The 16801-nt window shown below is 58.5% G+C and overlaps 1 protein-coding gene across 1 annotated transcript in view; it reads left to right on the forward strand.

The window, feature by feature from the left end:
- The first annotated feature begins 438 nt into the window (after positions 1-438).
- The window catches only part of LOC142908414 (uncharacterized), a 96534-nt gene continuing 80171 nt past the window's right edge, over positions 439-16801 (forward strand). Inside the window, 5 exon segments of the mRNA XM_076059111.1 lie at positions 439-823; positions 3489-3627; positions 7380-7458; positions 10711-10757; positions 14527-14705. Coding sequence (XP_075915226.1) covers positions 761-823; positions 3489-3627; positions 7380-7458; positions 10711-10757; positions 14527-14705 — 507 coding nt within the window. The 5' untranslated portion in view covers positions 439-760.

The following is a 16801-nucleotide window of genomic DNA, read 5'->3' on the forward strand; positions in this document are numbered from 1 at the left end:
CGGGATGACGTCACGACGCATTTACGTGCCCGCGGGAACCTTACGTGGTGACGTCATCGGGCACTGGAGACGTCACGACGTATCATTACGTGACCCGGATGAGGCACTCAAACCCTGAATCCGGTGACGTCACCGCGGAGTGTGGCGTGGTGACGTCACCGCGCACTCCACTTAGCCCCTAACCGGGGAGGGAGCGGGCAACGTCATCACGCAGAGGTTGCGTGGTGACGTCAACCCAGCAGCGAACGCAAGCCCCCAGACATGGAACGACGTCACCGCGCGCGGCGGACCACATCCGGTGACGTCAGCGCGCACGGCGACCACTTCCGGGTGACGTCACCGCGCGCGGCGGATCACCTTTGGTCGACGTCACCGCGCACGGCGACCACCTCCTGTTGACGTCACCGCGCGCGGCGGACCACCTCCGGGTGACGTCACCGCGCACGGCGGACCACCTCCGGTCAACGTCACCGCGCACGGCGGACCACCTCCGCGTGACGTCACCGCGCACGGCGGACCACCTCCGGGTGACGTCACCGCGCCGTGTGGCGTGACGTCAGCGCGCAGGCGTGAGGAAGATGGCGGCGTGGGGCTGAGAGTTTTCTGCAGCGTGAGGCGCCATCGCGGGGTAGAGACGAGACGAGGTGGACGAGACGAGGTGGACACGAGGCGGAGGAGGTGGACACGAGGAGGAGGAGGTGGTAGAGACGAGGTGGACACGAGGAGGAGGTGGAGCGAGCGTCGCTCGAGAGACGCGATCATGGAGGCCGCCGACACCACCACAACCACCACCACCACCACCACGCGCTCTGGGCGCCGACTGGTGAGGAGAACTCCTCTACCACAACCACAACAACCACAACAACCACAACCACAACAACCACAACTACAACCACAACTACAACCACTACCACAACAACCACAACAACCACCACTACCACAACAACCACAACTACCACAACTACAACCACTACCACAACAACCACAACAACCACTACTACAACTACAACCACTACCACAACTACCACAACAACCACAACCACTACTACAACACACAACCACAACAACCACAACTACCACTACTACAACTACCACAACCACAACAACCACTACCACAACTACCACAACCACTACTACAACCACCACAACAACCACAACTACCACAACTACCACAACCACAACTACCACTACTACAACTACCACTACCACAACTACCACAACCACTACTACAACCACCACAACAACCACAACTACCACAACTACCACAACCACAACAACCCACAACTACCACTACTACAACTACCACAACCACAACAACCACTACCACAACTACCACAACCACTACTACAACCACCACAACAACCACAACTACCACAACTACCACAACCACTACTACAACCACCACAACTACCACAACAACCACAACCACTACTACAACCACAACTACCACAACCACTACCACAACTACAACCACCACAACCACAACAACCACAACTACCACAACCACTACCACAACTACAACCACCACAACTACCACAACCACTACTACAACCACCACCACAACTACCACAACCACTACCACCACCACTGCCACAACTACCACAACCACCACTACCACTACCACAACAACCACAACTACCACTACTACAACCACAACTACCACAACCACCACAACTACCACAACCACTACTACCACAACTACCACAACCACAACTACCACTACTACCACAACCACTACCACAACTACCACAACAACCACCACCACAACTACCACAACCACTACTACCACAACTACCACAACCACTACCACAACAACCACTACCACAACTACAACCACTGCCACAACCACCACCACAACCACCATTACCTCAAATACCACAACTACCACAACCACCACTACCTCAACCACCATTACCTCAACCACCACAACTACCACTATCACCACAACCACCACTACCACAACCACCATTACCTCAAATACCACAACCACCACTACCACCACAACCACCACTACCACCATTGCCTCAAATACCACAACCACCACTACCACCACAACCACCACTACCACCATTACCTCAAATACCACAACCACCACTACCACCACAACCACCACTACCACCATTGCCTCAAATACCACAACCACCACTACCACCACAACCACCACTACCTCCACAACCACCACCACAACCACCACTACCTCCACAACCACTACCTCCAATACCACAACAACCACTACCACAACCTCCACGACCTCCAATACCACCAACCACAACCAACACAACCACCACTTCCACCACAACCACCACCTCCACAACCACTACCTACACAACCACCACTACCACAACCACCACCACTACCACAATCATCACCACAACCACCACAACCACCATTACCACCACAACCACTACCTCCACTACCACCACAACCACTACCACCACCACTACCACAATCATCACCCCACAACCACCATTACCTCAAATACCACAACCACCACTACCACAACCACCACCACCACAACCACCATTACCTCAAATACCACAACCACCACTACCACAACCATCATTACCTCAAATACCACTACCACCACAACTACCACAACCACCACAACCACCACTACCTCAACCACCATTACCTCAACCACCACAACCACTATCTCCCCCACCACAACCACCACAACCACCACTACCACAACCACCACTCTACCACAACCACCATTACCTCAAATACCACAACCACCACCACCACTATCACCACAACAACCACCACTACCACCACAACCACCACTCTACCACAACCACCATTACCTCAAATACCACAACCACCACCACCACTATCACCACAACCACAACAACCACCACTACCACCACTTCCACCACTAACACAACCACCATTACCTCAAATACCACTACCACCACAACCACCACCACAACCACTACCTCCACTGTCCCCCCCCTCCCAGGTCACATGGTACTGCCCCCCCCTCCCAGGTCACGTGGGACTGCTCCCCCCCCCTCCCAGGTCACGTGGTACTGCCCCCCCCCCCACCGGGTCACGTGGGGGGGCTGCCCCGAGATTTACACAAATGGCGGGAAACCTCCCAAGTGTGGGGTGCACATCACTCGTCGTCGCCATGACGACCACGCGTGTCTCCGTGGCGATAGGTGATGCCGTGTCGCCATGACGACCACGCGTGTCCCCCTGCGCGTGTCTCCCTAGCGATCGGTCATGCCGCGTTGCCATGACGACCAGTGTCTTCGTGGCGATAGGTGATGCCACGTTGCCATGACGACCACGCGTGTCCCCCCGCGCGTGTCTCCGTGACGATCGGTGATGCCGCGTTGCCATGACGACCACGCGTGTCCCCGTGCGTGTCGCCCTAGCGATCGGTGATGCCTTGTTGCCATGACGACCACGCGTGTCTCCGTGGCGATAGGTGATGCCGCGTTGCCATGACGACCACGCGTGTCCCCGTGCGCGTGTCTCCGTAGCGATCGGTGATGCCCCGTCGCTACGACGACGGGGACGTCTCGGACGACGAGATCGAGGGCAAGCGGAGCTTCGACCTGGAGGAGAAGCTGCGGAGTGGCCGCTACGACGCTCACTTTGTCAGCAGCATGCACGGAGCAGGTGGGGGAGACACGGGGGAGACACGGGGGGGGAGACACGGGGGGAGACACGGGGGGGGGAGACACGGGGGGGGAGACACGGGGGGAGACACGGGGGGAGACACGGGGGAGAGGGAGACACGGGGGGAGACACGGGGGGAGACAGGGTGGGGGAGACACGGGGGGTGACACGGGGGGAGACATGGTGGGAGAGGGAGACACGGGGGGAGACACGGGGGAGAGGGAGACACGGGGGGAGACACGGGGGAGAGACACGGGGGGAGACACGGGGGGGGGAGACACGGGGGGGGAGACACGGGGGGAGACACGGGGGGAGACACGGGGGAGAGGGAGACACGGGGGGAGACACGGGGGGAGACAGGGTGGGGGAGACACGGGGGGTGACACGGGGGGAGACATGGTGGGAGAGGGAGACACGGGGGGAGACACGGGGGAGAGACACGGGGGGAGACACGGGGGGGGGGAGACACGGGGGGGGAGACACGGGGGGAGACACGGGGGGAGACACGGGGGAGAGGGAGACACGGGGGGAGACACGGGGGGAGACAGGGTGGGGGAGACACGGGGGGTGACACGGGGGGAGACATGGTGGGAGAGGGAGACACGGGGGGAGACACGGGGGAGAGACACGGGGGGAGACACGGGGGGGGGGAGACACGGGGGGGGAGACACGGGGGGAGACACGGGGGGAGACACGGGGGAGAGGGAGACACGGGGGGAGACACGGGGGGAGACAGGGTGGGGGAGACACGGGGGTGACACGGGGGGAGACATGGTGGGAGAGGGAGACACGGGGGGAGACACGGGGGAGAGGGAGACACGGGGGGAGACACGGGGGAGAGACACGGGGGGAGACACGGGGGGGGGAGACACGGGGGGGGAGACACGGGGGGAGACACGGGGGAAGACACGGGGGGAGACACGGGGGGGGAGACACGGGGGAGAGGGAGACACGGGGGAGAGGGAGACACGGTGGGGGAAAGGGAGACACGGGGGAGAGGGAGACACGGGGGAGAGGGAGACACGGGGGAGAGGGAGACACGGTGAGGGAGGGAGACACGGGGGGGGAGACACGGGGGAGACACGGGGGGAGACACGGGGGGAGACACGGGGGGGGAGGCACGGGGGGGGAGGGAGACACGGGGGAAAGGGAGACACGGGGGGGGAGGGAGACACGGTGGGAGAGGGAGACACGGGGGAGACACGGGGGAGACACGGGGGAGAGGGAGACACGGGGGAGAGGGAGACACGGGGGGGGAGACACGGGGGGGGAGGGAGACACGGGGGGGGAGGGAGACACGGTGGGAGAGGGAGACACGGGGGGGGAGGGAGACACGGGGGGGGAGGCACGGGGGGGGAGGGAGACACGGGGGGGGAGGCACGGGGGGGGAGGGAGACACGGGGGGGGAGGGGAGACACGGTGGGAGAGACACGGGGGAGAGACACGGGGGAGAGACACGGGGGAGAGGGAGACACGGTGGGAGAGGGAGACACGGGGGAGACACGGGGGAGAGGGAGACACGGGGGGAGACACGGGGGGAGACACGGTGGGAGAGACACGGTGGGGGAGACACGGGGGGAGACACGGGGAGAGACACGGGGAGAGAGACACGGGGGGAGAGAGACACGGGTGGGAGACACGGGGGGAGAGACACGGGGGGAGACACGGGGGAGAGAGACACGGGGAGAGAGACACGGGGGAGAGAGACACGGGGAGAGAGACACGGGGGGGGGAGAGACACGGTGGGAGAGACACGGTGGGGGAGACACGGGGGGAGACACGGAGGAGAGACACGGGGAGACACGGGGGAGAGGGAGACATGGTGGGAGAGACACGGGGGGGGACACGGTGGGAGAGACACGGGGGAGACACGGGAGAGACACGGGGGGAGAGGGAGACACGGGGGGAGAGGGAGACACCGGGGAGACACGGTGGGAGACACGGTGGGAGACACGGTGGATGCTACCCGGGGTACGTTTGTGTGTGTCTGTGTGTCTGTGTGTACGTGTCTCTGTGTACGTGTCTGTGTGTACGTGTGTGTACGTGTCTGTGTGTACGTGTCTGTGTGTACGTGTGTGTACGTGTCTCTGTGTACGTGTCTGTGTGTACATGTGTGTACGTGTCTGTGTGTACGTGTCTGTGTGTAGGTGCTGCTACTCGCTACTCACAGCACTTGCCCCTGCAGCTTGCTAGAGGCTACCTGGGGGACCTTTGTCTGTGTGTGTGGTGCAGACTTCACCTACCGCTAGTCACAGCACTTGCCCCTACAGCTTGCTAGAGGCTACCTGGGGGACCTTTGTCTGTGTGTGTGGTGCAGACTTCACCTACCGCTAGTCACAGCACTTGCCCCTACAGCTTGCTAGAGGCTACCTGGGGGACCTTTGTCTGTGTGTGTGGTGCAGACTTCACCTACCGCTAGTCACAGCACTTGCCCCTACAGCTTGCTAGAGGCTACCTGGGGGACCTTTGTCTGTGTGTGTGGTGCAGACTTCACCTACCGCTAGTCACAGCACTTGCCCCTACAGCTTGCTAGAGGCTACCTGGGGGACCTGTGTCTGTGTGTGTGGTGCAGACTTCACCTACCGCTAGTCACAGCACTTGCCCCTACAGCTTGCTAGAGGCTACCTGGGGGACCTTTGTCTGTGTGTGTGGTGCAGACTTCACCTACCGCTAGTCACAGCACTTGCCCCTACAGCTTGCTAGAGGCTACCTGGGGGACCTGTGTCTGTGTGTGTGGTGCAGACTTCACCTACCGCTAGTCACAGCACTTGCCCCTACAGCTTGCTAGAGGCTACCTGGGGGACCTTTGTCTGTGTGTGTGGTGCAGACTTCACCTACCGCTAGTCACAGCACTTGCCCCTACAGCTTGCTAGAGGCTACCTGGGGGACCTGTGTCTGTGTGTGTGGTGCAGACTTCACCTACCGCTAGTCACAGCACTTGCCCCTACAGCTTGCTAGAGGCTACCTGGGGGACCTGTGTCTGTGTGTGTGGTGCAGACTTCACCTACCGCTAGTCACAGCACTTGCCCCTACAGCTTGCTAGAGGCTACCTGGGGGACCTGTGTCTGTGTGTGTGGTGCAGACTTCACCTACCGCTAGTCACAGCACTTGCCCCTACAGCTTGCTAGAGGCTACCTGGGGGACCTTTGTCTGTGTGTGGTGCAGACTTCACCTACCGCTAGTCACAGCACTTGCCCCTACATCTTGCTAGAGGCTACCTGGGGGACCTTTGTCTGTGTGTGGTGCAGACTTCACCTACCGCTAGTCACAGCACTTGCCCCTACAGCTTGCTAGAGGCTACCTGGGGGACCTGTGTCTGTGTGTGTGGTGCAGACTTCACCTACCGCTAGTCACAGCACTTGCCCCTACAGCTTGCTAGAGGCTACCTGGGGGACCTTTGTCTGTGTGTGGTGCAGACTTCACCTACCGCTAGTCACAGCACTTGCCCCTACATCTTGCTAGAGGCTACCTGGGGGACCTTTGTCTGTGTGTGGTGCAGACTTCACCTACCGCTAGTCACAGCACTTGCCCCTACAGCTTGCTAGAGGCTACCTGGGGGACCTGTGTCTGTGTGTGTGGTGCAGACTTCACCTACCGCTAGTCACAGCACTTGCCCCTACAGCTTGCTAGAGGCTACCTGGGGGACCTGTGTCTGTGTGTGTGGTGCAGACTTCACCTACCGCTAGTCACAGCACTTGCCCCTACAGCTTGCTAGAGGCTACCTGGGGGACCTTTGTCTGTGTGTGGTGCAGACTTCACCTACCGCTACATACAGGAGGAGGGGCTCCGCACGCCGCTCGTCTTCACCAAGCCGGACGGACTCAACATGAAGTGAGGAGGTGGTGGTGGGGGGAGGGTGGGGGTGGTGGGGGGGGTGGTGGTGGGGGGGTGGTGGTGAGGGTGGTGGTGGTGAAGGTGGTGGTGGTGAAGGTGGTGGTGGTGAAGGTGGTGGTGGTGAAGGTGGTGGTGGTGAAGGTGGTGGTGGTTGAGGTGGTTAAGGTGGTGGTGGTTGTTAAGGTGGTGGTGGTGGTGGTTGTTAAGGTGGTGGTGGTGGTGGTTAAGGTGGTGGTGGTGGTTAAGGTGGTGGTGGTGGTTAAGGTGGTGGTGGTGGTGAAGGTGGTGGTGGTTAAGGTGGTGGTGGTTGTTAAGGTGGTGGTGGTTGAGGTGGTGAAGGTGGTGGTGGTGGTTAAGGTGGTGGTGGTGAAGGTGGTGGTGGTTAAGGTGGTGGTGGTTAAGGTGGTGGTGGTGAAGGTGGTGGTGGTTGAGGTGGTGGTGGTGAAGGTGGTGGTGGTGAAGGTGGTGGTGGTGAAGGTGGTGGTGGTTGAGGTGGTTAAGGTGGTGGTGGTTGTTAAGGTGGTGGTGGTGGTGGTTGTTAAGGTGGTGGTGGTGGTGGTTAAGGTGGTGGTGGTGGTTAAGGTGGTGGTGGTGGTTAAGGTGGTGGTGGTGGTGAAGGTGGTGGTGGTTAAGGTGGTGGTGGTTGTTAAGGTGGTGGTGGTTGAGGTGGTGAAGGTGGTGGTGGTGGTTAAGGTGGTGGTGGTGAAGGTGGTGGTGGTTAAGGTGGTGGTGGTTAAGGTGGTGGTGGTGAAGGTGGTGGTGGTTGAGGTGGTGGTGGTGAAGGTGGTGGTGGTTAAGGTGGTGGTGGTTAAGGTGGTGGTGGTGAAGGTGGTGGTGGTTGAGGTGGTGGTGGTTGAGGTGGTTAAGGTGGTGGTGGTTGTTAAGGTGGTGGTGGTGGTGGTTAAGGTGGTGGTGGTTAAGGTGGTGGTGGTTAAGGTGGTGGTGGTGAAGGTGGTGGTGGTTAAGGTGGTGGTGGTTAAGGTGGTGGTGGTTAAGGTGGTGGTGATTAAGGTGGTGGTGGTGAAGGTGGTGGTGGTGAAGGTGGTGGTGGTTAAGGTGGTGGTGGTTGTTAAGGTGGTGGTGGTGGTGGTGAAGGTGGTGGTTGAGGTGGTGGTGGTTGTGGAGGAGTGGGGAGGGAAGTCTGTGATGGAGTACTGGAGAGAGCACGAGGGGAGTGAAGCGTGTGGGGTAGCAGGGAGCGAGATGGAACAGATGGAGATTAGTGCACACATGGAGAGAGGGGAGTGAGCTTCAAAGGCAATCTCTGTGTGATCCATCAACCCTTGCTGCTGCTGCCGGCTGTCTATGACATTATGACCGTGTCTCTCTCCCCGTGTCTCTCCCCCCGTGTCTCTCCCCCCGTGTCTCTCCCCCCGTGTCTCTCCCCCGTGTCTCTCCCCCCGTGTCTCCCCTCCATGTCTCTCCCCCGTGTCTCTCCCCCGTGTCTCTCCCCCCGTGTCTCTCCCCTGTGTCTCTCTCCCCGTGTCTCTCCCCCCGTGTCTTTCCCCCGTGTCTCTCCCCCCGTGTCTCTCCCCCCGTGTCTCTCTCCCCGTGTCTCTCCCCCCGTGTCTCTCCCTCCCGTGTCTCTCCCCCCGTGTCTCTCCCCCCATGTCTCTCCCCCCGTGTCTCTCCCCCGTGTCTCTCCCCCCGTGTCTCCCCTCCGTGTCTCTCCCCCGTGTCTCTCTCCCCGTGTCTCTCCCCCCGTGTCTCTCCCCCCGTGTCTCTCCCCCCGTGTCTCTCCCCCCTGTCTCTCCCCCGTGTCTCTCCCCCCGTGTCTCCCCTCCGTGTCTCTCCCCCGTGTCTCTCTCCCCGTGTCTCTCCCCCCATGTCTCTCCCCCCGTGTCTCTCCCCCCGTGTCTCTCCCCCGTGTCTCTCCCCCCGTGTCTCCCCTCCATGTCTCTCCCCCGTGTCTCTCCCCGTGTCTCTCCCCCCGTGTCTCTCCCCCGTGTCTCTCTCCCCGTGTCTCTCCCCCCGTGTCTTTCCCCCGTGTCTCTCCCCCCGTGTCTCTCCCCCCGTGTCTCTCTCCCCGTGTCTCTCTCCCCGTGTCTCTCCCCCCGTGTCTCTCCCCCCCGTGTCTCTCCCCCCGTGTCTCTCCCCCCGTGTCTCTCCCCCCGTGTCTCTCCCCCGTGTCTCTCCCCCTGTGTCTCCCCTCCGTGTCTCTCCCCCGTGTCTCTCCCCCGTGTCTCTCCCCCCGTGTCTCCCCTCCGTGTCTCTCCCCCCGTGTCTCTCCCCCCGTGTCTCTCCCCCCGTGTCTCTCCCCCCGTGTCTCTCCCCCCTGTCTCTCCCCGTGTCTCTCCCCCCGTGTCTCTCCCCCGTGTCTCTCCCCCCGTGTCTCTCCCCCGTGTCTCTCTCCCCGTGTCTCTCCCCCCGTGTCTTTCCCCCGTGTCTCTCCCCCCGTGTCTCTCCCCCCGTGTCTCTCTCCCCGTGTCTCTCCCCCCGTGTCTCTCCCCCCCGTGTCTCTCCCCCCGTGTCTCTCCCCCGTGTCTCTCCCCCCGTGTCTCCCCTCCATGTCTCTCCCCCGTGTCTCTCTCCCCTTGTCTCTCCCCCCGTGTCTCTCCCCCCCGTGTCTCTCCCCCCGTGTCTCTCCCCCCGTGTCTCTCCCCCGTGTCTCTCCCCCCGTGTCTCCCCTCCATGTCTCTCCCCCGTGTCTCTCTCCCCGTGTCTCTCCCCCCGTGTCTCTCCCCCCGTGTCTCTCCCCCCGTGTCTCTCCCCCCGTGTCTCTCCCCCCGTGTCTCACCCCCCGTGTCTCACCCCCCGTGTCTCTCCCCCCTGTCTCTCCCCCGTGTCTCTCCCCCCGTGTCTCTCCCCCCGTGTCTCTCCCCCCGTGTCTCTCCCCGCGTCTCTCCCCCCGTGTCTCCGTGTCTCCCCCCGTCTCTCCCCGTGTCTCTCCCCCATGTTTCTCCGTGTGTCTCCGTGTCTCCCCGTGTGTCTCCGTGTGTCTCCCCGTGTGTCTCTCCCCGTGTCTCTCCCTGTGTCTCTCCCCGTGTCTCTCCCCGTGTGTCTCCGTGTGTCTCCCCGTGTCTCTCCCCGTGTCTCTCCCCGTGTGTCTCCGTGTGTCTCCCCGTGTGTCTCTCCCCCCGTGTGTCTCCGTGTGTCTCCGTGTCTCCCCGTGTGTCTCCGTGTGTCTCCGTGTCTCCCCGTGTGTCTCCGTGTCTCCCCGTGTATCTCCGTGTGTCTCCGTGTCTCCCCGTGTGTCTCCGTGTGTCTCCGTGTCTCCCCGTGTGTCTCCGTGTGTCTCCGTTGTTGCAGAATGCCTGGGAAGGACTTCAGTGTCAACGATGTCAAGATGTACGTGGGTAAGTCAGGTGTACACACGTCTGTGTGGTTGTGTACACGTGTGACTCTCTGTGTGTGTACACGTCTGTGTGTGTGTGTCACTGTGTACACGTGTGACTCTCTGTGTGTGTACACGTCTGTGTGTGTGTGTCACTGTGTACACGTGTGTGTCTGTGTGTGTGTACACGTCTGTGTCACTGCGTGTGTCACTGTGTACACGTGTGTCTCACTGTGTGTGTCATTGTGTACACGTGTGTCTCTCTGTGTGTGTACACGTCTGTGTGCGTGTCTCACTGTGTGTCTCACTGTGTGTCTCACTGTGTGTGTCACTGTGTGTGTCACTGTGTACACGTGTGTCTGTCTGTGTGCGTGTGTCTCACTGTGTGTGTCACTGTGTACACGTGTGTCTCTCTGTGTGTGTACGCGTCTGTGTGTGTGTCTCACTGTGTGTGTCACAGTGTGTGTGTCACTGTGTACACGTGTGTCTGTCTGTGTGTGTGTGTGTCACTGTGTACACGTGTGTCTCTCTGTGTGTACACGTCTGTGTGTGTGTGTCACTGTGTGTGTGTGTCTCACTGTGTGTGTGACACTGTGTGTGTGTGTGTCACTGTGTGTGTGTGTGTCACTGTGTGTGTCACTGTGTACACGTGTGTGTCTCTGTGTGTGTACACGTCTGTGTGTGTGTGTGTCTCACTGTGTGTGTCACTGTGTGTGTCACTGTGTGTGTCACTGTGTGTGTCACTGTGTACACGTGTGTCTATCTGTGTGTGTACACGTCTGTGTGTGTGTGCCACTGTGTGTGTGTGTCACTGTGTGTGTGTGTGTCTCACTGTGTGTGTGTGTCTCACTGTGTGTGTCACTGTGTACACGTGTGTCACTGTGTGTGTGTCACTGTGTGTGTGTCACTGTGTGTGTCACTGTGTGTGTGTGTGTGTCACTGTGTGTGTGTGTCTCACTGTGTGTGTCACTGTGTACACGTGTGTCTATCTGTGTGTGTACACGTCTGTGTGTGTCTCACTGTGTGTGTCACTGTGTACACGTGTGTCTCTCTGTGTGTGTACACGTCTGTGTGTGTCTCACTGTGTGTGTCACTGTGTCACTGTGTGTCTGTCTGTGTGTGTGTGTGTCACTGTGTGTGTGTCACTGTGTACACGTGTGTCTCTCTGTGTGTGTACACGTCTGTGTGTGTCACTGTGTGTGTCACTGTGTACACGTGTGTGTCTGTGTGTGTGTGTCACTGTGTGTGTCACTGTGTACACGTGTGTCTCTCTGTGTGTTTACACGTCTGTGTGTGTCTCACTGTGTGTGTCTCACTGTGTGTGTCACTGTGTGTGGGTGTCACTGTGTGTGTCACTGTGTACACGTGTGTGTTTGTGTGTGTGTACACGTCTGTGTGTGTGTCACTGTGTGTGTCACTGTGTACACGTGTGTGTCTGTGTGTGTGTGTGTCACTGTGCGTGTCACTGTGTACACGTGTGACTCTCTGTGTGTACACGTCTGTGTGTGTCACTGTGTGTGTCACTGTGTACACGTGTGTCTCTCTGTGTGTGTACACGTCTGTGTGCGTGTGTCACTGTGTGTGTCACTGTGTGTGTCTCACTGTGTGTGTCACTGTGTACACGTGTGACTCTGTGTGCGTACACGTCTGTGTGTGTGTGTGTCTCACTGTGTGTGTCACTGTGTACACGTGTGTGTCTGTGTGTGTGTCACTGTGTGTGTCACTGTGTACACGTGTGTCTCTGTGTGCGTACACGTCTGTGTGTGTGTGTCACTGTGTGTGTCACTGTGTGTGTGTGTGTGTCACTGTGTGTGTCACTGTGTGTGTGTGTCACTGTGTGTTTCACTGTGTGTGTGTCGCTGTGTGTTTCACTGTGTGTGTGTGTCACTGTGTGTGTGTCATTGTGTGTGTGTCACTGTGTCACTGTGTGTGTGTCACTGTGTCACTGTGTGTGTGTGTCACTGTGTGTGTGTCACTGTGTGTGTGTGTCACTGTGTGTGTGTCACTGTGTCTGTGTGACACTGTGTGTGTCACTGTGTGTGTGACACTGTGTGTGTGTCACTGTGTGTGTGTCACTGTGTGTGTCACTGTGTGTGTGTGTGTGTCACTGTGTGTGTCACTGTGTGTGTGTGTCACTGTGTGTTTCACTGTGTGTGTGTGTCACTGTGTGTGTGTGTGTCACTGTGTGTGTGTGTGTCACTGTGTGTGTCACTGTGTGTGTGTGTCACTGTGTGTTTCACTGTGTGTGTGTGTCACTGTGTGTGTGTCACTGTGTGTGTGTCACTGTGTGTGTGTGTGTCACTGTGTGTGTCACTGTGTGTGTGTGTCACTGTGTGTTTCACTGTGTGTGTGTGTCACTGTGTGTGTGTCACTGTGTGTGTGTCACTGTGTGTGTGTGTCACTGTGTGTGTCACTGTGTGCGTGTCACTGTGTGTGTGTGTCACTGTGTGTGTGTGTGTGACACTGTGTGTCACTGTGTGTGTGTGTCACTGTGTGTGTCACTGTGTGTGTGTCACTGTGTGTGTGTATGTGTGTGTGTGTGTCACTGTGTGTGTGTCACTGTGTATGTGTGTCACTGTGTGTGTGTCATTGTGTGTGTGTCACTGTGTCACTGTGTGTGTGTCACTGTGTCACTGTGTGTGTGTGTCACTGTGTGTGTGTCACTGTGTGTGTGTGTCACTGTGTGTGTGTCACTGTGTCTGTGTGACACTGTGTGTGTCACTGTGTGTGTGACACTGTGTGTGTGTCACTGTGTGTGTGTCACTGTGTGTGTGTCACTGTGTGTGTCACTGTGTGTGTGTGTGTGTGTGTCACTGTGTGTGTCGCTGTGTGTGTGTGTCACTGTGTGTTTCACTGTGTGTGTGTGTCACTGTGTGTGTGTGTGTGTCACTGTGTGTGTGTGTGTCACTGTGTGTGTCACTGTGTGTGTGTGTCACTGTGTGTTTCACTGTGTGTGTGTGTCACTGTGTGTGTGTCACTGTGTGTGTGTCACTGTGTGTGTGTGTGTCACTGTGTGTGTCACTGTGTGTGTGTGTCACTGTGTGTTTCACTGTGTGTGTGTGTCACTGTGTGTGTGTCACTGTGTGTGTGTCACTGTGTGTGTGTGTCACTGTGTGTGTCACTGTGTGCGTGTCACTGTGTGTGTGTGTCACTGTGTGTGTGTGTGTGTGACACTGTGTGTCACTGTGTGTGTGTGTCACTGTGTGTGTCACTGTGTGTGTGTCACTGTGTGTGTGTATGTGTGTGTGTGTGTCACTGTGTGTGTGTCACTGTGTGTGTGTGTCACTGTGTGTGTGTGTCACTGTGTGTGTCACTGTGTGTGTGTCACTGTGTGTGTCACTATGTGTGTCACTATGTGTGTCACTGTATGTGTCACTGTGTGTGTCACTGTGTGTGTGTCACTGTGTGTGTCACTGTGTGTGTCACTGTGTGTGTGTGTCACTGTGTGTGTGTGTCACTGTGTGTGTCACTGTGTGTGTGTCACTGTGTGTGTCACTGTGTGTGTGTGTCACTGTGTGTGTGTCACTGTGTGTGTCACTGTGTGTGTGTCACTGTGTGTGTCACGGTGTGTGTGTGTGTCACTGTGTGTGTCACTGTGTGTGTGTGTCACTGTGTGTGTGTGTCACTGTGTGTGTGTCACTGTGTGTGTCACTGTGTGTGTGTCACTGTGTGTGTGTGTGTGTCACTGTGTGTGTGTGTCACTGTGTGTGTCACTGTGTGTGTGTGTGTCACTGTGTGTGTGTCACTGTGTGTGTCACTGTGTGTGTGTGTGTCACTGTGTGTGTGTGCAGGCAGTCGTCGCATGGTGGACGTGATGGACGTGACCACCCAGAAGGGCATTGAGATGACGATGAGTCAGTGGGCGCGTTACTACAACACGCCATCCGCTCAGCGGGGCAAACTTTACAACGTCATCTCCCTCGAGTTCAGCCACACACGCCTGGAGTCGCTGGTTCAACGCCCTGCCGTGGTGAGTGGGTGGTGAGTGGGTGGTGAGTGAGTGGGTGGTGAGTGAGTGGTGAGTGGGTGGTGAGTGGATGGGTGGTGAGTGGTGAGGAGTGAGTTGTGAGTGAGTGGTGAGTTCAGCCACACACGCCTGGAGTCGCTGGTTCAACGCCCTGCCGTGGTGAGTGGGTGGTGAGTGAGTGGTGAGTGGGTGGTGAGTGAGTGGTGAGTGGGTGGTGAGTGGGTGAGTGGGTGGGTGAGTGGGTGGGTGGTGAGTGGGTGGTGAGTGGGTGGTGAGTGAGTGGTGAGTGGGTGGTGAGTGAGTGGTGAGTGGTGAGTGGGTGAGTGGGTGGGTGAGTGGGTGGGTGGTGAGTGGGTGGTGAGTGAGTGGTGAGTGAGTGGTGAGGAGTGAGTGGTGAGTGGGTGAGTGGTGAGTGAGTGAGTGGGTGAGTGAGTGAGTGAGTGAGTGGGTGGTGAGTGGGTGGTGAGTGGGTGGTGAGTGAGTGGTGAGTGAGTGGTGAGGAGTGAGTGGTGAGTGAGTGGTGAGTGGGTGAGTGGTGAGTGAGTGGGTGAGTGAGTGAGTGGGTGGTGAGTGGGTGGTGAGTGAGTGGTGAGTGGGTGGGTGGTGAGTGGGTGGTGAGTGAGTGGGTGAGTGAGTGGGTGGGTGGTGAGTGGGTGGTGAGTGAGTGGTGAGTGAGTGGTGAGGAGTGAGTTGTGAGTGAGTGGTGAGTTCAGCCACACACGCCTGGAGTCGCTGGTTCAACGCCCTGCCGTGGTGAGTGGGTGGTGAGTGGGTGGTGAGTGAGTGGGTGGTGAGTGAGTGGTGAGTGGGTGGTGAGTGGATGGGTGGTGAGTGAGTGGTGAGTGAGTGGGTGAGTGTGTGGGTGGTGAGTGAGTGGTGAGTGAGTGGTGAGTGGGTGGGTGGTGAGTGGGTGATGAGTGAGTGAGTGGTGAGTGAGTGGGTGAGTGGGTGGGTGGTGAGTGGGTGGGTGGTGAGTGGGTGGTGAGTGAGTGGTGAGTGAGTGGTGAGTGAGTGATGAGTCAGTGGGTGAGGAGTGAGTGGTGAGTGAGTGGGTGAGTGGTGAGTGGGTGAGTGGGTGGGTGAGTGGGTGGGTGGTGAGTGGGTGGTGAGTGAGTGGTGAGTGAGTGGTGAGGAGTGAGTGGTGAGTGGGTGAGTGGTGAGTGAGTGAGTGGGTGAGTGAGTGAGTGAGTGGGTGGTGAGTGGGTGGTGAGTGGGTGGTGAGTGAGTGGTGAGTGAGTGGTGAGGAGTGAGTGGTGAGTGGTGAGTGGGTGAGTGGTGAGTGAGTGAGTGGGTGAGTGAGTGAGTGAGTGGGTGGTGAGTGGGTGGTGAGTGAGTGGTGAGTGGGTGGGTGGTGAGTGGGTGGTGAGTGAGTGGGTGAGTGAGTGGGTGGGTGGTGAGTGGGTGGTGAGTGAGTGGTGAGTGAGTGGTGAGGAGTGAGTTGTGAGTGAGTGGTGAGTTCAGCCACACACGCCTGGAGTCGCTGGTTCAATGCCCTGCCGTGGTGAGTGGGTGGTGAGTGAGTGGTGAGTGAGTGGGTGGTGAGTGAGTGGTGAGTGGGTGGTGAGTGGATGGGTGGTGAGTGAGTGGTGAGTGAGTGGGTGAGTGTGTGGGTGGTGAGTGAGTGGTGAGTGAGTGGTGAGTGGGTGGGTGGTGAGTGGGTGATGAGTGAGTGAGTGGTGAGTGAGTGGGTGAGTGTGTGGGTGGTGAGTGGGTGGGTGGTGAGTGGGTGGTGAGTGAGTGGTGAGTGAGTGGTGAGTGAGTGGTGAGTCAGTGGGTGAGGAGTGAGTGGTGAGTGAGTGGGTGAGTGGTGAGTGGGTGAGTGAGTGGTGAGTGAGTGGTGAGTGAGTGGGTGAGTGAGTGAGTGGGTGGGTGGTGAGTGAGTGGTGAGTGGGTGGTGAGTGGGTGGGTGGTGAGTGGGTGGTGAGTGAGTGAGTGGTGAGTGAGTGGGTGAGTGAGTGGGTGGGTGGTGAGTGGGTGGTGAGTGAGTGGTGAGTGGGTGGTGAGTGAGTGGTGAGTGAGTGGTGAGTGAGTGGTGAGTGAGTGGTGAGTGAGTGGGTGAGGAGTGAGTGGTGAGTGAGTGGTGAGTGAGTGGTGAGTGG

The sequence above is a fragment of the Petromyzon marinus genome, assembly GCF_048934315.1.
Source record: "Petromyzon marinus isolate PM22_M1 ecotype Great Lakes invasive population chromosome 84 unlocalized genomic scaffold, UKy_Petmar_22M1.pri1.0 chr84_unloc.2, whole genome shotgun sequence".
In the NCBI taxonomy this organism is placed as follows: domain Eukaryota; kingdom Metazoa; phylum Chordata; class Hyperoartia; order Petromyzontiformes; family Petromyzontidae; genus Petromyzon; species Petromyzon marinus.